Source organism: Limulus polyphemus, unplaced genomic scaffold (assembly GCF_000517525.1).
Source record: "Limulus polyphemus unplaced genomic scaffold, Limulus_polyphemus-2.1.2 Scaffold5109, whole genome shotgun sequence".
Lineage (NCBI taxonomy): Eukaryota > Metazoa > Arthropoda > Merostomata > Xiphosura > Limulidae > Limulus > Limulus polyphemus.
In genome coordinates, this window is record NW_013670719.1 from 1222 (window position 1) to 22138 (window position 20917).

A 20917-nucleotide genomic window follows, 5' to 3' on the forward strand; every position below is an offset into this window, starting at 1 on the left:
CTATTTACTGATTGCAACAGGGCGGGGAGATAAAATATACAACAACTTCCTGACTACCGATATCCCTCTCAACTCATTCCAGTTATTCTGGTATTTACTTTCAACCAGTGTGATTACTTTAACCTAGTGAGAAGAACCTTTTGGCAAATAGAATTGAGATTGTTGGTAATCTTCAGTTAGCACATCTTGTATTGTGAGGGCGAACGTTATTTGCTAGATAACAAGAGAACAGGCAGTCAAAGCTTGGTTTCAGGATTCTTCTTATGGATATTCCTAATCTCTAAGAAAAATAGCCGTATTTAGACATAGTTTAAAGTAAATTTTCGTTCCCTTATCCCATCGCTAACCCTAGTCTTAAAAGAGAGAACAATGTTTACTGGATCCAATAAAATATGTAGATAAAATTCAATGCATAATAATATATGCATAATATAGTTAACTACATTATACATATTCATCACATTGATACAATCTAGTCCTTGTGCAGCAAAATATTTTATATACTAGTACCGCTCTTGACCTCTTCCATGCTCCTAACCCTATGAGAACGTGAGTCGTGTTCACTAAGCACATCAGAGCGGATCAGATAGTTTACAGCAATGTTTTAAATACCAGTATCTTCCTTGACCCCTTCCATGCTCCTAACCCTGTGAGAACGAGAGAGTCGTGTTTACTAGGCACATCAGAGCGAGTCAGATAGTTTACAGCAATGTTTTAAATACCAGTATCTTCCTTGACCCCTTCCATGCTCCTAACCCTATGAGAACGTGAGTCGTGTTCACTAAGCACATCAGAGCGGATCAGATAGTTTACAGCAATGTTTTAAATACCAGTATCTTCCTTGACCCCTTCCATGCTCCTAACCCTGTGAGAACGAGAGAGTCGTGTTTACTAGGCACATCAGAGCGAGTCAGATAGTTTACAGCAATGTTTTTGGGTTGTTTTTATTTAAAATGCTTGGCACTTCTTTGCTGGTCATGTATAACGTTTACTCCGTGTAGTGTACGAGTTCTTGTAAATCATCAGATAAATTTAAATTTTGAGGTAAAAAGTTCTACGCTAGAAGGCTCGAACTGAATTTGTTGTGTAGGATTAGACATAAGGAATCTTGATATAAATTTTGGTTACGAATTTTGTATACATTTGTGATACTGGTATTATGCATCTATAGTGTCACTATTATGTAAATATATTTAATTTGTTTCTATAGTGATTTCCATAAGTAGAATATTTTAGACCACTCAGTTCACTGGTAAATAAATAATATATAGTATGGTAACTAGATACGTAAAAGTTTAAAGGACCGGTTGTGAAAGTACAGCACCTGACAATTTCAACAGGATCGAAAATTGGTACTTTTATTCATCAGTTGCTCCCACTTTGATATCTGGATATTCTCTCTATTATAGATTGAAAGAATGTGTCACGTTGCTTGTCGCATGTTTCCCATCATGCTCAGCGTAAAATAAAATACAGTACCATTTGGCGCAACTCTTTAGACTGACTTTACATTCACGCTAGAAATGTCCCAACTCTACTGTAGCATTCCACGAAGGTTGTCGAGAAACTCAAGTTATCGTATTTTCAACGTCTACACTTCGCTGAAAAACAGCTGGTTTTAATGAGTCAGGTAAATATACTAGTTGTTTATCATATTTTGCAGAGATTTCTTTTTCTGTCAAATGCGTTTACGAAATGAAAACATATGAACAGGATTAAGAGTTTTGAGTTTATCGTGACTCTTTGGTGTAAAAACATTTGACACTTATCATACTATCATATTGTAAGAGCCACAACAACTGTAAAATAAGAACTTCTTAAACCTAGACTGATATTCAATATTTGTGGCATTCACCTGCGAATGTCCCTCCAAATGAACAATTATTGGCGTTCTCAATTGAAAAGTCTATAGTTCTGGGGATTTAATCGTCGAGTTTCATCATTTGGTCCTAAAGGGCTACACAATATCTCCAGCATGGATATTTGTATCTCTATTCCACAATATATGTAAGATTCACATGTGAATAGCCATCTGAATAAAAAAAGTTGATATTTGTATGTATAAATTCATAAATCCGTCTCAACAGTATAAATTGGCGATATTAGCAGAAAATCGTTAGAACTCTATCCAGTTATTCCCAGTTAAAAATATGTGAAGTGCTGTATTCGTATATTTAAATATCCTTCAGAATAATAAATATTAACGATATTTACAGTAAAAGCGACAAAAATGTAACTTTCGTACGGTACTTAAAGATCAAATTTCATCATTTTAAGTATTCTCTAGCTATTCCATGGGCAACATAAGAGGTATCTGAACCACAACATGTGAATATTTTTCGGAATAATAAAAAAACAACGACATTTGCAATAAAAAAGGAAGAAAAGTAACTTTTTAAAGTGTTTAGAGACAGAATATCATAATTTTGATATAAAAAGATCTGAAACGGATCCTTTAGAGTAGCAGAAGTGAGTGACATTTGCAATGAATGTTACTAATTTTTACCTGATGGTGATGGATATGGGAATATAATAATCGATTTTTATAAATGAAAAAAATGCAATGTTTAGGAGTCTTTAATTTTCGAATGTCACGAATATCTAATACAAATCTAACTTCGGTCGCTTTTTTGTGCACTTGTAACGGTATAAAATGAACACACCGCTACAATCAGGGTTCGACAACAAAAACGCTATTCATTCACAATAACAACACTTACAATTAAATTCAACACTGTTAATGACCAGATTCAACACTGTTAATAACCAAATGCTTGGCCAGAACTTCACACAAATGTTAATAAACTATTTATTATAAATATCGATAAATCAAAAATAACAGAATCAGGAAAAGAACCAAGAAAAACCAAATTCAAAAAAAAAAAAATACAGCAAATACAATATTAAAACAATACCTTTCAACATCAATAACAATATCGAGTGACAAACAGCAATAACTATACCCTTCAATAACTATGTGTGGACTTTTTCTCTCTTAGTGTAGCTTCTGGTAGGGTATTTATTCACAGAGTAGATCACGAGAGTACAACCTCATGTGATCATAAATTTACATACTCTTCAGCTATATTAATAGTATCTATACGTCACCGTTAGGGAAGCTGGTATCAGTTTCATTATTCATGCATACAAAATATAAATGCTTATTGCCAATCTCAATATTTTTCGAATAACTGGTGTGAATTCACCTTTGCCAGCAACCCTTTATAAAGAACATTATCATTCAAAACATATTGCTTGGATTTAGTTACAGTCTCTGAAACTGTAGTAGAATCATCTGGTAATAGTCCATTTTTCAAATAACAGTATATATGCTTATACTCATCATCTTTAGACTATTTAGTAGCAAATTGTTCTCTAGTGTTGACATTGACAATGGCAAAAAATTTAGGTGATAGCTTACTGATGTCCGAATCTGGAATTTCTTCTGGGGGTCATTAGGATGTCTAGATAGGGCATCAGGGAACTGGTTCTCTTTTCCTTTTCTGTGAAGTATTTCAGTTGTTAAGTCCCGCAATTTAAATGATAAACATGTCAGTCACCAGCTAATTTCGAAGCTGTCTGTAACCATTTCAAGGCAGCATGGTCTGTTATAACTGTAGATTCTTCTCCATCTAGGTATATCTTAAATTTTTCTATAGTCCAGACTACGGCTAGACATTCAAAATCTGTAGTAGTATAGCTTCTTTCTGCAGAGTTCAGTGTTCTACTGGCATATGCTATGGAACCCTTCTGATACAGAAGTATCCCTAATCCAACATTTGAAGCATCAGTATGCAAAAAATAGTGTTCACTTTTTCTTGGAAGTATCAAGACAGGGGATTCACATAAAGCCTTTTTTTTATTAATTTCTGGAATGCATCCTCACACTGGGAGATCAATTTCTACCTCATACGCTTCTTTTGTAACTGATATGATATAAAGGTTCAGAAATTGTAGCAAAGTTTGGAATTATCTGATTGTATTAGGCAAACATACCCAAGAATGTGCTCAAATCTTTGAAATTGTTTGGAGTAGGGAGAGGTCTGTAACAGCTTTCACTTTGTTATCATTTGTGTGCATTCCCTCAAAAGAGAGTTTAAGTCCTAAATATGACACTTTTGATTAGCAAAATGTGCTTTTAGAAACTTTTACGGTAAGATTAGCTGTACGTAGCATACCAATTCAAGGTTTTTCAAGTGTTGTTCAAGTGGGGGTGAAAACATTATAATATTATCAATATAAGCCGTGGGACATTCAGTTGCTCCTGCTAAAGCCTTATCCACATGTCTCTGGAGGGTGGTAGGTGCATTTTTAAGACCAAAAGGCATCACTTTAAATTTATAAAGTCCGTTACCCGTTATGAAAGCAGTTTTTTGTTGATCCTCCTTATCAGCAGGTATTTGCCAATATCTACTGGATAAGTCTAATGTACTGATACAGGTTGCCTCTGACAAAGCATTTAAAATATCACTTATATGAGGCAGTGGACAGCAGCCAGATTCTGAGACTTGATTTAACTTCTTGTAGTCAACACAGAACCTAAAATCATTAGTTTCTTCTTGACAATAACTACTGGAGAAGCTCAAGAAGAAATGTGGAGGGTTCAGTTAACCAATCACGAAGCATTTCATCCACTTGATCATGTATATCTTTTAATTTAGTGGGAGAATAAGGTTTGCTAAACACTGGCGTTTCTGTCGTGGTCACAATACTATGTTCAGATAAATCTGTGACGCCAGGTTTATTGTTAAAAATATCGGCATATTTCAACACAAGTTGTTTAATTGTTCACCATCTTTACTCTTTAAACATGAATATTGTACTTCTTCAGTAAGAATCTTTCAGTCTCAAGGTCATGCACATTAAATTCAAGAACATTTGTGAAGAAGTTGAAGGTTGTTTCGTTTTGCTAAATGAAGTATAATCCAATAAGACAAGATATAGCTAAATCTTTGACGACAACAAAATATTGGTCCACAATGCTATTTCTAACTAATTGTTTTACTTCCAAGTATCCTAACGGTTGACAGTTCGTCATTCCATCTGCAAGACACATGTTACAGTTACTCCAAGGTTTTTAGTTGAAGTGTTGGATCATTTCTCTTGATTTGTTGCCATATATTTTCATTAATAATGAATAATCCGACTTAGTGTTTATACCAACTACTACTTTCACACCGTTAATGAATAATCCGACTCAGTGTTTATACCAACTACTACTTTCACACCGTTAATGTTTAGAGGTAGAGAGATGATTGCAAATTTCATAGAAGGCATTCAATTTCATCTTCAAGACAATATCACTGAATTGTTCCAGAATTTTTCACACAATTTCCACAGCTTTTCTACAGAGAGCCTTATCAAAGACACAAACAATTTCTGGGAATTCTGGAGACTTCATTATATATCCTGTTTAGTCCAGTATTTGACAAATGGCTGACATCTGAGTTGCTGGAGCACAACTGGTTGGCAGATAACTGAGTACATATATTTTGACTTACTTGTGACCATTTATCAGTATGTTAAAGCCAATCCATAAACTGATTTCTGGTTGTCACAGTAGTGCACCAACAGACCAAGCAATATTTTTTTTTGTTAAGCTCTGGTTGATTCTGCCCTCGAAGGATGAAGTGGTAAAATGGCTAGAGGATGTTTCCTGTTACCACAGTTGTAGTGGAGAAATATGAGAGACCTAAAGGGAAGGGATAATCTCTTGTCTTTTTGCATATCTGCTTGCTGGGGGGGGGGGGGTAATTGAGCTGCAGCAGATACCTATGGTTGTACAGTTATCCCATTCACTTGACGTGATGTTCCAGATCCACTGAGGGCTTCCTGTCTGTCTATGTTGTTTTGTGTTAGCATAGCTTGAACTCCAGGTTATGTATTTGAGGGCAGTACATAATCTTCTTCTTCCTGCAATTGCAATTTCTACGTAAAACTGTGTTTATTTCCTCCAATTCTGAAGTTCATACCCCATGCTCTAGATCTGTCAGTTGTTTTAAAATAATATATTCAAAACAAATCAAATGTATGTACAAAAATTCTTTATACATTTGTATCTAAAACTCTTAATAATTCTCTTTTCTTGTCCACATAGTTCAATTGCATTAGAATAAAACTGACAAGACAAACTATTTTTTTTACTATACAATCTGTGATATATTCACTTACGTTACTCCGTGGGTTACCATAGATGTATCTCGAAGTTTAAATAATTGTCTCCTTTTCGTCAAGGTTCACACAGACGGGTTCAATTACTTTAGAATAACCTTTGACAAGACAAATTATTCTCCTTAGCTCTGTTAAACTGTGAAGCTCACTTTAATATATGGCTAATTACTCACACGCCGGCTAACTTCATGCTTCCTAACTTTTAATGACTGAACTTTACTTACACTTCATTTTTTTCTCTACTTGACTTGTACTGCTTGGTCGCCTATATTTATACGTTGTTTACTGAGACCTCGAACTTTCTATAAACTACGCGAGCGATGCAATAATGTGAAAATACTTACTTAAGGTAACGAGGAAAATATCGAAGATTCTAGTAACTGGCGTCAACAATACTACAACAATTGAGCCGCACACATAACGTACGACTCTTACCGAGTCACATAACCAAACTTGTCATAACTAAGATTTTTAAAACAGTCAATCCCCCACACTGCCGGCATGAAAACTAAACGATCATTAGATATTAAGTCACAAAATAAACTAAAAATAACACTTAAACTAAACAGTATTGTACATCCAACAAGATGGTTCAAGATCTTTATTGATCTTAACATTTCCAGTCAGCATCTTTACTGCCCGGGATGATAAAATATGTTTTGATGTATTTATTGGTCCTGCTCTTGCACCACTGAAGGGGGAAAATTACTACACTGATCTCTGTACACAAGTTATGTGATTAGAGGCTTTTGTTGTGCAAGACAGTAGAATTGTTAGAAATGCTCTGAATGGAAATGACATGTCCACGTATGTGTCATCTAATTCACTGGGACAAGGTGGTCAAAGCTATCCATGGTGTGCTTTATTTCATTCCATTGATATAATGCTGCTTTGGAAAACAATTGTTCCATTTCTTCATCAGGTTTGTCCTGATATGGTCAAACAACATATTGTAGGATGATGACTCTGACACTGCATATGTCTTTGTCTCGCCAACTTCCACAGTGCAACCTAAGGCTGTTTCTCCTGACCTCTGCCTGATGTAATCCACTTGTCCATCTAATGAATGGAATCATTTATTAGTTTCACCTATGTCATATTTTAAAAATGTCTTCAGTGATCAATTGTAGAATTGGAGTAAAGTCTTGTATTTTTGCAGCCTCCAAGAGTGTCTTCCATGACACAATGTCCCTGGGTTTTGTTAGGTTGCTAGTGGTCACTTGGTTACTTCATGTGATACTTGTTGATATGATACAAAGTTGGTTCATAGTCACTTTCCTCTGATTCCATGGTTCACTCAATTCACTCAGTCACAGGCCTAATATGTTTAAAAAATGTAAACCTTATTACTTAACTTTCTGGTAGTTAAGTTATCTAATCGATATTATAATAATTTTAAATCACTAAGTGCACCAGTGTTAATGGATTTACTATGCATTGTGTATGTTGATCATAAATAGAAAATTCTGTAAGAGGGGTCTGTTGCTTCCGCCATTGCTGTTTCTCTGATGTCCAGTCCCTTTCTCCTATCCAGACTAAGGCTTACACCCAAAATAGTGGGTCCCCTAGAATACTAGATACAGGTAAAGGGTTCCTAATTATTGACTATTCTGCACATACACACATCGGAAGCTTCAAATCTTAATACATATACACGTGGAAAATTGAAACACATGTAAATTGGAAAGCTAGTCATTTGGAAAGTCGAACATGCACTTCCGGCATTAATTTGTCATGCTTGTTCACTGGTATGAAGGTCATTTGTTACCACTTTTTGACACCACCAATACTGTTTGGCCCATGGACTGCTAAGAGTTGGTGGTGGGTGCTGTTGGCCATCTGTCTCCCATCTAGTTAAGCTAGCTCAAATAGTTTTTGTGTAGCTCTGAGTAAATGTTTGAAATAACCAACAGACTATTTGATGCAGTGCTTCTGGTATATGTCTCATAGAAATTTCACTCCACCTAATATCTACATTCACTGTGGGTGGGTAGTTTACTGAATATAAGGATAACTACTAGATGTGGTAATGTAAAATATTAGCTTAGTCACCTAGAAGTAATCATTATTCAATTCATGTAATCACAGAAACTTTTTCTGAAAAGCAAACTAACAAACATGATACTAAATCTATAACTACAAGTCGAGTACATCCTCTGTGCAGAGGGATATTCAATCTACTGGGCTTCTAAACTTGGTGCAGCTTGTATGCTGTTTATCCCAGCTATGAATTCAGTACTTTGAGAGCCATCACAATATGCAATGAACTTTGCTTCTCACCGTTTGCTTTAGAATGACGGGTCTCAGTTTTGAAGCCACACGGAGAAGACTATATGTGTACCTATGTGACCCTACTATTGCTGACAGTGGTATCACAGGGAAGCTTTTTGTATTTGGCTTACACTTGGAATGTCAGATGGCAGACAAAAACACTTAACTCTGGTGGCTGGGAAAATTGCCAATCAAATATCCCATGCTACTACTACTTAATCTACTATTTTACAAAGGAGTCCAGGCCATCTTCTGAATGTGTTTTTTCCTAGCACGTGTGCTGTAATAATTCCTAAACTAAAGACATTTGTAAATATCTACCCTAGCTTCAGACTAGCATGCGCCAGGCCGAACGTATTGTTCTGTGTAATGAAAAATCGATTATATTATTTTTCTGTCACGCCTGTTTCACTGCAATCTCCACATAGTAAGTATGTATCCTACCAAATGTTGAATCCAGTATTTTGTGTAATGATAAACCAATTATCTTATTCTTCTGTCACGCCTGTTTCACTGCAATCTCCACATAGTAAGTATGTATCCTACCAAATGTTGACTCCAGTATTTTGTGTAATGATAAACCAATTATCTTATTCTTCTGTCACGCCTATCTCTGTACAATCTCCACATAGTTAATTTCACATAGTGTGTATGTATCCTACCAAATGTAGTGTTTTGTGTAATGACAAAGTAGGATGTCTGTACACAGATTTAAATGAAATTAACTTAAATAATTTGTATTCTGCTCATGCTAAATGAAGTGTATTAAGTGGCGAATCGCTGTTAACCCTTTCAATAATTTTCTACGGAGGTTTAAAAACGAAATTTCTTATAATGAAAAAAGTTAATCCAAATTTATACATACCCCATTAACGCTTAGGAAATCAATTAACGTTTGGGGTTTCACATTTTAACGAAATAACAGCCAAATTACGCACAAAAATTAGACACCTATACAAGATACCGTGTTCGCGATTGTAAAGCACCTACATTCCTACTCATCCACAAAGTCTTCATAAGACCTCTCATGGAATTAAACACCTATACAAGATACTGGGTTCGCGGTTGTAAAACACCTACTTTCCTACTCATTTACAAAGTCTTCATAAGACCTCTCATGGAATTAAACACCTATACAAGATACTGGGTTCGTGGTTGTAAAACATCTACTTTCCTACTCATTTACAAAGTCTTCCTAAGACCTCTCATGGAATTAAACACCTATACAAGATACTGGGTTCGTGGTTGTAAAACATCTACTTTCCTACTCATTTACAAAGTCTTCCAGGTGTTTAATTCCATGAGAGGTCTTAATACAAGATACTGTGTTCGCGATTGTAAAACACCTAAATTTCTACTCATTTACAAAGTCTTCATAAGACCTCTTACTCAATATGAATTAATAATTACCAATATCGTTTCGAAAAACACCCTGAAAAACTACAATCTCTGACAAATCGGGCCCTACGCCCATCTTTTCAATGAACATTAAAGCTATACTAACGGAAATCGTGCAAATTGTTCAGGTCGGGGTTATTGTTCAGATCACTAGGAAAGGTTTTATGAAACTGAATTTGTATTGATGGGGATAATAACACCTAACACCCCCTTCCCCTTGAAACAGTTTGTAGCATTTGACTCTATAAGAACTGTAATATATTTCAGAGCAATCTCTGTAATATTCAGAATGGCAAGTTACATTCTGTGAGATTAGTGTTATCTCTGACCCCTTGAACTGTTTTCTGAACAGCCTATATGATATTTAAAATCTTTAGTTCTTTTCGAGCAGTGTGTGAATATTCAGATACATATGTTATCATTACATTAGTGTCATATGTAAGTTTGTTTTACTGAAAAAAAGCGCCTATTTGATGATGTTTGTCAAAAACGGTAACAGTACATGTAAAGCTAACGATCGTTTACTTCCGTACATAGTTGCACAAGAAGAGAGCTAATTAAAACAGCAATTTACTTTGGATGAACCTAGAGACCAACCAATGCCGTAATGAAAAATTGAAGTATAGCGTTCTGGATTGACGTCAGAGACTAAATTTGTTTTTCAATAGTATATGTGATATCCGGATGCATATTACCATTACAATCAATAATTCATTATTAGCGAAAGAGTCTGAAATCCTGATTCATATGAGTGACTGTTTAGAGCTGACAATTTATTTCTGTGCGTCTATGTAACATCCACAGTTATATTACGTTTGAGAAAGATAACTTGCTTACAAATAATCTGAAGGACATTTTAATGTACGTTCTTTATATCGACTGTATTTGTCACATGACTTGCTAATTTGCATATTGAAAATCATTTTATTAAAATGAACTCAATTCTTTGTATAACGTTACTTATTGATTTTGTTTTGTTGTTTATGTTTCCAGTATGTAATACGAGAACCCATAAGTTATAGAATCTAGCCCTATATCATGAGCAGCTGAGAGCTGTAGTTTCGAGCAGTCATTATATTCACCACTAAATGGGCATGAATGGAATGCAGTGAGTAAGGCTCGTTATTTTTCTTTCGCTGCCTCGTTACCTTCACATACGTGTATCCAAAATGTTTACTGTCGCTTTTATTATTTTACCATTAATATAAACTTCTTGGTGAATGTGAAGAAAAATTGTATAACGATAGTTTACGATATAGTTAGTAGTTTACTGTCTGCAAAAAACAAATGTACGAACGTTTCAAACATCAAATGGACACTGTATACTAACATAAAATTAATTATTATATATGTCGAAATTAAATTCAATAAAATACTTTAAACGTTTCTTGAGTGATGGGTCAAATGTGTTCTTAAATAAAAACAAAGAAATAAATTTAAGAGAAAATATACATGAGCTATGAGAAAACACGTAGTTCGACTACAATGTTTTATCTTTAGTCATACACCCACGTACTGTGAGTAATGATAACCAGTGGCCATGCTACACGTAGTTCGACTACAAGTGTTTTATCTTTAGTCATACACCCACGTACTGTGAGTAATGATAACCAGTGGCCATGCTACACGTAGTTCGACTACAAGTGGTTTATCTTTAGTCATACACCCACGTACTGTGAGTAATGATAACCAGTAGTCATGCTACTCACAGTAATAAGTGTTTACAGTTTGTATAATAAACATAAAAAGATTTCAATGTTCGTTAATTTTGAAAGAGGTTCACCAAGTCATTTTTTTAAAGAATAAATCAAAGAATTTGAAAAAGATTGCTTTATTAAACTGACTAAAACTACGTACATAATAAAGTCTTAACCTTGTATCGTTGCTATGTGAATGAAGTTTATCATCATAATTGCAGAAAACAGTGTGACGGAGAAAAAAAAAAGACATATATTGAGATGTTTACCAAGTTTCTTTTGTTATTGGTTACGGCGTTTGCTTATGAGGATGCAATCTTTGGCCTTAGTTAAGGTCTTGAAATGGTTTGAAAGGGCGACGCTCACCAAAGAAGCGCTCCACGCCTATAGTATTTTTAAATTTGCACGTTTTTTCACTCGTGTTTGTAGCCATCTTGTGGTGGATCAATTCAATATCATTTTGTTTACAACAAGAGGAAATAAACTGACAAACCACATTCGATGTCTTTACATCTATAATGATTCTGGCCTAAAATACAAGTTAATGATTTGTGCAGGTGCATTCTTCGAAGGATAAGACGCGACTCTTCCAATGTGTGGGAAAACTGTAGATATTGAATTACACAGGCCTGCGAATTTAAACTTCATAAAAGTTGTTTTGGTTTTAATAATGGATTTTACATAATTCAGCTACGCAGATTTCGAAAATACTATTAATTTTTCGGTTACGTAATGAATTTTTACAAGTAAGGAAGAAAAAAAAATCTTACTTAAAACAAATTATTATTTAGTTTACCACAATATTTTTTTTATTATTATGTTTGTTATGTTTAGGTTCTAGAACGATCGATAAGACTCTCACGTCGCGATTGGTCTAGAGAAATCTATAGCCATGGTTGTCAACCCTTTAAGCATAACAAAGTGTGACCCGATTTCGATGAAAATGATTCACTAATGTAAAAGTACATTTGACGTTTTGTGAAAAATCTGTACGTGATGGAGAAGAATTACTCTAGAACATGAAAAAATTTCAAGACATAAAACCATCACAAGCCTGTTTTATTAGACACTTCATATATTTGTAGGATTATGAAGTTCTGAAATAATCACGGGTTATTCTATTTATTGAGTCCTTAAGAAAAACCATTCTGTATATATATATTTCTTACAAAGTGGAACTACAGATCAATAAAATTTCTTTTTTTATTGATTAATGTTTTTAGATACCTCATGAACTGATGACCATGAGAACGATCCTTAAAGTGTTCCTCCAACCACAATTTTTCATGAAAGAGCTAATCTAGAGGTTATTGTTACACCATCAATCTGGTCGTAAAAATTATCATTAAAAACAAGTTATTGGACAGTAAAATTCATTAACTTCAAATCATATTTTCAGAATTTTAGTCCCAAAATCACCAGAGAGAGTTTAAACTATCCTTCAAAGTATGTTAATTATTAGCATAATCATAAACATAAAGCAAAAACAACTAAACAATCTATTAACGCATTATTAATGTTATAATATTTAAAACTATAAGTCTTAATGTTATTTATATTGAGTACAATATATATTAATTTTATATGTGATTGACTATGATTCAAACTGAAAACTACCAAATTACTTCATTCTGATATATTTTATTTCAAATAACCCACCAAATTAACAAGTAAAACGAATTATTTGAACACGTGTTTCAGTTGGTTAACACTAATTTATGATTCCTAATAAACTTTTGTAAAAAAAAGGTAAATTCCGTAATTCTGTTTGTGTAAATATATAAGCTAACACAGAATTTTGTATTAAAAATATGGATGTACTTCACCCGCCTCTCCCCATACAACTTTATAGAGGGCCATTAGTAATGTAATTTTCACAAAATCGAAAGAGTTGTTTTCGAACATAATCTTCTTTTTGGTGTAATTTCAATACTTCTGTTATAAGAGGCTTGTCACGACCTGGTGATTAAGGCACTGGACTCGAAATCTGTGAGTTGTGGGATCGAATCCCTTTTCCGAATATCCCCACCTTTTCAGCTGTGGGGGCGTTATAATGTTACAATCAAACCCACTACAGAGAGTAGCCCATGGATTGGCTGTGGGTGGTGCAGACTAAATATCTTCTCTCTGGTTTATAATTTCAAAATTAGGAACGGCTAGCGCAGACACTCGAGTGACTTAGCGCGAGAGTTAACAAACTGTTAAAAGAGTATATGAGTTTGTAAGTAAAAATGGATATACTATTTTCGCATAAATGTTTTGGTACTGACAACATACCATAATGATATGACAACTTACTGTCTGGAGTACCGTCTAATCGTTAAGATTAGCTCAGTTACTTGATATAAGTCTGTTGTAGAATTAGATAAGCCACTTCGAAACACATTTTTCTGATGGCTTAGCTCAGCTGCTAATATAAGGCTATTGTAAAACCGGATAAGTTATTTCGAAACATTTTTCTGACGGCTTAGCTCAGCTGCTAATATAAGGCTATTGTAAAATCGGATAAGTTATTTCAAAACATTTTTCTGACGGCTTAGCTCAGCTGCTAATATAAGGCTATTGAACAACATATTTTTTTAATGGCTTATTTCAGTTGTAAAACTGGATAAGCGTTTCCGAACACATTTTCATGATGGTTTAGCTAAGATGTTGATATCTATTGTAAAACTAGCTAAGCCGTTTCCAAACGCATTTTTAGTGATATAGTTCACTTGTTAGATATAGCTTTACTATAAAATTAGATAAGTCATTTCCGAACACATTTTTATGATAGTTAATGCAAATTTATTGTAAGACTGTTATTATTATTTGTAAAATGGAAACCGCCAATATTCATTTGTCTATAAAATGGATATTCAGCTCTGATATAGAAAACAGTGGGTGTCTGTGCACTTCATCACTGCGAGAAACAGTTTAGGTGAAATAAAAAACCCTATTTTTGTTTTATGTAAACACGAAGTTTTGTCCTTTAATTTGATTAACATTTCAAAAGCGTCTAATGAATATGGAGAAACTACTTCCAAACAAAACATTTATATGCTGTACTTAATCATAGCCTTTCATTAAGAAACTAGATGAGCTGGTTTTCATCACTGTTTAGTCAACAACATAATTATCGAATAATAATCGAATTTGAACATAATTATACGTTTTCGTATTAAACCAGAATAATAACGTGAACGTAGAGCTGATAATAGTCATATAAGCGCTTAAAGTGCTTAATTACATTAAATACCTGATTTATTTAACATTACTATTTTTATGAATAATTTTGTATTTTACGTCCCCAATAGTGTATGTATAAAACTAAAATTGACGGTTTACTCGGAAAAAAATTAACGTTTAATAGTTTTAAGCTTTTTCATTTAATTACATGTGTTTTCAAAGCATATTCAATTGTCAGGTAAGAAAAAGAAACCTAAAAGCCAAGCCTTTTCTGAAAAAGCTTAATATTAAGTACAATTATGTACTGAAAGTTAGAATGATATATATATATATCGGAGTATTTTTATTTTCGAAGTATAACAACTTATATCAACTTTACGTAATACAGTGAGATCACAAATTTTGTTTCTATACGACCGTCGTATATATTTGTTTTAATGTTGTAGGTGAAGTCGTCCTTATGTCTCAGATAATGGAGGAAACTAGCAGAGACACTGTAGACGTGGAAGACGACTTCGGGCCTACTAACACTGAGGGGAACAACAACACCACGCCATTATACGAATATGATCCCTACGAGAGTTTCAACCTATTCTCTCTAGAAGACTTAATCCCAACTAGCATTGTCTACGGACTTACTCTAATTATTGGACTGACTGGAAATACCCTCATTATATACACAGTTGTCCGCTTCAAACGCATGCGCACTATCAATAATATTTTCTTGGCAAGTTTGGCTTCTGCTGATTTGCTTTTAATTACCTTCTGTGTTCCTGTAATGGTAAGTTCTGTTCAATCTGCTTTATGTTTACTAGGAATTTATATTAGAACGTTAGGCTTAACAGTAGCAAGGTGTTAATAGGACCTGTGTTATTATAGTTATTAGTAACGTAAATCACATCAACAAGATGTAATAAAAACAAAAAATCATATTACTAAAGTTCTTGGTTTTCCGTTCTTTTACGTAGAATTTGTTCGACTAAAAACTAGATTATGCTTCTTCGCATTTAAATTACACCATTTTAGGGAAACGCGATTTTCTGCAGTTCATTACTTCATGTTTGTTGAGACCATAGCAGGGAGTCATTCGTTCTATTGTTCGCTCATTTGATACTACTAGAGAAAAGAAAGCATTACTATGATTTCATTTCAACTTATGATGATTTCTCCGAAACGTGTCCAAGGTCGCCTGGAAGGGTCACCTGTTTTAACTTCCCGCACCACCATACAGTAGTATGTTGTCTGTCAGTCATTCAAAAGACACTAAAATTACGTTATATATGAGACGATTAATGTTGCAATTTGCACTTTCGTGACATCAATAAAACATAGGCATGCCATGAATCACGAGAAGAATTATGTACTCTGTAAGCTGCAACACAGTATGACATGTGAACTTTAAAAGCAAGAAATTAAACTATTTGTTACTTTTGGTTTTATTTACTCTTGAAAGAGAACACCTTCGAATACTACTTCGATGTCCAAGTACATCTAGTATATATTTAGATATAAAATTATTGTTTCTCTAAATATTCACTTTATGCTACTTAAGTAAAACCTTGTTTTACTGCTTTCGCTATCATCTACGTGTAAAAATTGTTTTGTTTAATTATGTTTATTTCTATCCCAAAGGCACAGAATAAGCTATATGCATTCTATCGACCGCGGTGAATCAAATTTCGGATCTTAGCGTTGTATATACGTGAACTTACCCCAGCTCAACTGGAGAGCATTTGATTATCAATGAACACGGTAGTGCTTAACTATGTAGTAATGGGCTGAGAAAAAAAGGGCTGCCGGATTTAATCTATTACTCTATGATGCTTACAATTATCAGCTAAAGTTGAGTTATAGCTTTACTTGAGAACCTAATTGCCATTATCGAGTTTATGTCAGCTTGTGAGACTCCCAATATCATTGAAAAGTGTTGTTAAAGTGAAACAACTGGGAACTAGCTAAAGAGCCAAAGTGTCCGTCTTTTTTTCTTTTTCCACGTTTGCCCAAAAATGTGTGACGTTTTCGCAATGGCTTTTGTACAACACAAAAGCAATTTAATAGTACTTGGGAACAAGCTAACACCAAGAACGTCTGTGCTTACTATAAGCTAAAAGAAAAATCATAATACTGGTATAAACGATGTTATCATTACACTTCGAAGTTAGCTTTTATAGAAATCTGGTGTTCCTTTCAAAAGCTTTAGTACAGGGTTAAACAGAAATTACCAGCCAATAATGGATGAACATGCAGAATACTCAATGCTTTGTACACTGCACAATCGGTGTCTTTAGGGAGCCAATTCCTATACCATGTATGAAGTAAAAAAAATCAATACACATAATATTAAATTTTATTACACACATTCGTGGAATACACTAACTTTCAGTCAGGATAAAAACGTGAGAACAAGTATAAAAACATTTTGTAAATGTAAAATTATGTAGGGATGGCAGTGCCAAAAAGAATGCGAACATGAATTTAAAGACGATACAACTATACATTTTTTCATATGCTCTTTCCTTAGTGTAGGTTCCTCAACATTTAATCTCAAGACGTCAAGATTATGAACAATGATGATTAATAATCTATTGTAGCCAATTGTGTAGTATAATATCAGTATCTGAGGACATTCTACAAGTGCAATGAAGAAACTGACAAAACTGATATTAACAATATATATTACCATTGAATTATAAAAATATAACAAATGTTCACTTATCAACCTACTTCAATGAAATTATTTAAAAAAAGAAGGGGAATAAATAATAAAAGTGTTTGGCAAAAATTAAGTATGATGTAGGGATGGCCATGCCAAAAATTACATAAACAAAATCATACAAAAATCCCTAAATAAGTAGCCAAAGAGGAAGAAACTAGTAATAGTGAGAAATAATTATAACTATTAATGGAAGGACGAAACTCGAAAACACAAGTTTACTTACAGATTGACACGTGGCTCATTCTCCTTGAATCTGAATAATCTGAGAATAAGAATCAACAATATATGTGAGTATCTAAAAAAATCTAGCTCCTCTAGTGTGAAATCTTTGACGGTCAGGAGCTCATTCTCCTTGAATCTGAACAATCTGAGAGTAAGAATCAACAATATATGTGAGTATCTAAAAAATCTAGCTCCTCTAGTCTGAAATCTTTGACGGTCAGGAGCTCATTCTCCTTGAATCTGAATAATCTGAGAGTAAGAATCAACAATATATGTGAGTATCTAAAAAATCTAGCTCCTCTAGTCTGAAATCTTTGACGGTCAGGATAAAACTTCCTTAAAACAATCAAGGCCTGTCTGCCATTTTTGTAAAAACCTGGTCATGTTATGTCCGATTGTTGGTGTTTGGAAAAGAAGAAAGCAAAGGAGGCAACACCCAGTGCGTTTGTGTCCACATATGGACATAGTTTCAACAGATCACCTGATGTTGTTAATTTGTTGTTTAACTTTGTGTATCAATCCTGTTGGCAAATATCATAAATTGGAGGTATATCGGCATATATTTAAATACTAACTCCAAAGTACAATTTAACTACTAAATTTAAATTTATCAGTTAACTCAGTTTCAGACCATTCGAAATTGTAATACGTAACACATGCGACATTTTTACGTAAACAAGATGTCTGATGCCACGTGTGTTCGAGTCTACAGCATATTAAACATATTTGTTAAAAAAAAGTAAACGTATGGAAACATCAGTAGAAACACTCAGTCTTGGTGTTTCTTTTCGTTTCAAAGAAAATAATATCGAAAAGTACCCCCCCCCCCAAAAAAAAGAAACACAAAAACACAGATTTGTAAACTTATATTAAAGATAAAACAAAAACACAGATAAATAAACTTATATTAAAGATAAAACAAAAACACAGATAAATAAACTTATATTAAAGATAAAACAAAAACACAGATAAATAAACTTATATTAAAGATAAAACAAAAACATAAATATATAAACTTATATTAAAATAAAACAAAAACATAGGTATATATATAAACGTATATTAAAGGTCAAACAAAAACACAGATAAATAAACTTATATTAAAGATAAAACAAAAACATAGATATATAAACTTATATTAAAATAAAACAAAAACATAGGTATATATATAAACGTATATTAAAGGTCAAACAAAAACACTGCTAAGTACTGACATTACTTTCCCTCGTTTGACTATTGAACATTACAGTTTATACATACCTATGTATTGATCATACACTTTGTGAAAAGAAGTCGACGTAATTGTCCTTGATAGTACTAACTGCGTAAAATCAATAAAGAAACCAGCAAATACACGCTTTTAGTGATTCGCTGGAGTTCCCCCACCCCACATTAGAAATATTTTATACCAAGTCATTTGTATTGTGTCAACATGATTAATGACCACAATTAAAACGTTCTCTTTACAGAAAATACTTCTCATTTTCCATGTTTCATTTTGAAACCTAGAGTGTTTTAATAAATGAACCTCTCAGTAATGCACTTATATCTCGCATTAATCATTAAACTTTCGAACACATATTTTTGGGTTTCGTGTTATTAGTTTATAAACTGAATGAGCTGGTGATTTTAGACATTTTTATGCATAACCTTCTAACCAAGAAGCGCTGTAAGCAAATATTTGAACACTTAATGAAATATATGGGTTTCTTGTATTTTTCTTTGGTTACTATTCGTAAGTTTCAGTTAATTATGTATTTTTGTTTTAACATAGACAAACCAAATTATAGTCAATCTAGAGCTTGCTGTGATAATTACCGCTTTCATAAAAGAGTTTTCTCTTGTAGATCTTAAATGAGATGCTTCCCTATAAATATTGTTAATATATATAGACTGAATTATATTATCTGTATCTCATACTAGTTCATATAGACAGGATTATCAAAACGAACCTAAATACAACATTTTCCGCTACTGCTTGACACAATAAAATGTTTTCTCTGTAACACTGTTCCTTTGAATTTTGGATTTTAAAGGTTAATTGAAGGGTTCCTTACCTGCTTTACTCTCTAACTGGCGAGTGGCGTCAGAGAAGTGAGGAAGAGTCAAATGAGTTATCTATAGGACCAACAAAAAGCACCCTATGGGGGTATTCTGAGGATGGTTAGAACATAATCTCTGGGGGATCATCAGAGGACTCTATAAGAAGTACAAAGCACTTAAATGAATGGATGGTTACATCGTTTGTACCTACAATACGTTTGATTTCAGTATAATGTTTCATAATAAATATAAAATGATAATACATGACAAAATTAATCTTATCGCCCCGGGCACCCTTTACTGCACATAACACAAGGTTTTGATGTATTACATTCAAAATTTAATTGAATTACTTTTTGTTTATGTTATACCAATTAGAATAACATAAAATCTTAGCTAATAATCCGTGTTTTAATAGTATACAAGTTTTAAGTTCTTAATTCTACAAGGAAATATTTTTAAAAAATTCCACTAGTGTGACGCACGTGACACATTTTGTCTAAGCATGTCATCATCCCTATTTTATCCATCACCCCTTAAACGTAAAATAATCTCTATAAAATTGTTATTGCTCAAACAAACCATACTTTTTATAGCCTTCAATTTTGTTTGGTTACAGAGCTATCAAATAGAAAAGCAGACCCCTAGGCCACACCCAACTGTCACATCTTCTCTTTCATAATTCGTTGATAGTTGTCTCTTACGTTTCATCATATTTTACCTATAACCAATAGAAAGTTAAGGTTTTCATCTATCAAATGACGTATTGTAAAACATTGGATTCTGAACAGAATATCATCAATTTCACTTACAGTACAAGATTCGTTCCCGTGGGAAAGTTAACGACTAGCTTGGATGAATTTGTAACAGCTCTTGTCACATAATTAGAAAGCCAGGAAAATTTTTAGAAGTGAATTTGTCTAACTTTTTCATGTTATTACTCTATATTCTTTGGTGTATTATTTAATTAAATAAATATTGTTATGTGCATCACTATAATTACTATAAAAATCAGGTTTAACTCTCGTAGACAATCGACGGCAAGAAAAAGGAATTTTGGGTAAGTATTTTATTTCTTTTTTTTTCAAATTTATTATTATAAAAGTAATTAAAATCTAAAAATACGGATCTTTTAAAGTTATTTAAGACTAGATACCTGATGAGTTTCTAGAAGGATCATGAAGGCTCGAGTGTTTGCCAGACGCCCTCTATTTTAATATATAAGCCCGGC

The 20917-nt window shown here is 33.4% G+C and overlaps 1 protein-coding gene across 1 annotated transcript in view; it reads left to right on the forward strand.

Moving 5' to 3' along the window:
• Positions 1–1531: 1531 nt before the first annotated feature.
• The window catches only part of LOC111089052 (pyroglutamylated RFamide peptide receptor-like), a gene marked incomplete at its 3' end in the record, with an annotated part of 65392 nt that continues 46006 nt past the window's right edge, over positions 1532–20917 (forward strand). The window contains exons 1-2 of the mRNA XM_022400737.1: positions 1532–1630; positions 15152–15486. Of these exons, the coding sequence (XP_022256445.1) occupies positions 15166–15486 (321 nt within the window). The remainder of the gene's footprint in view (positions 1631–15151; positions 15487–20917) is intronic.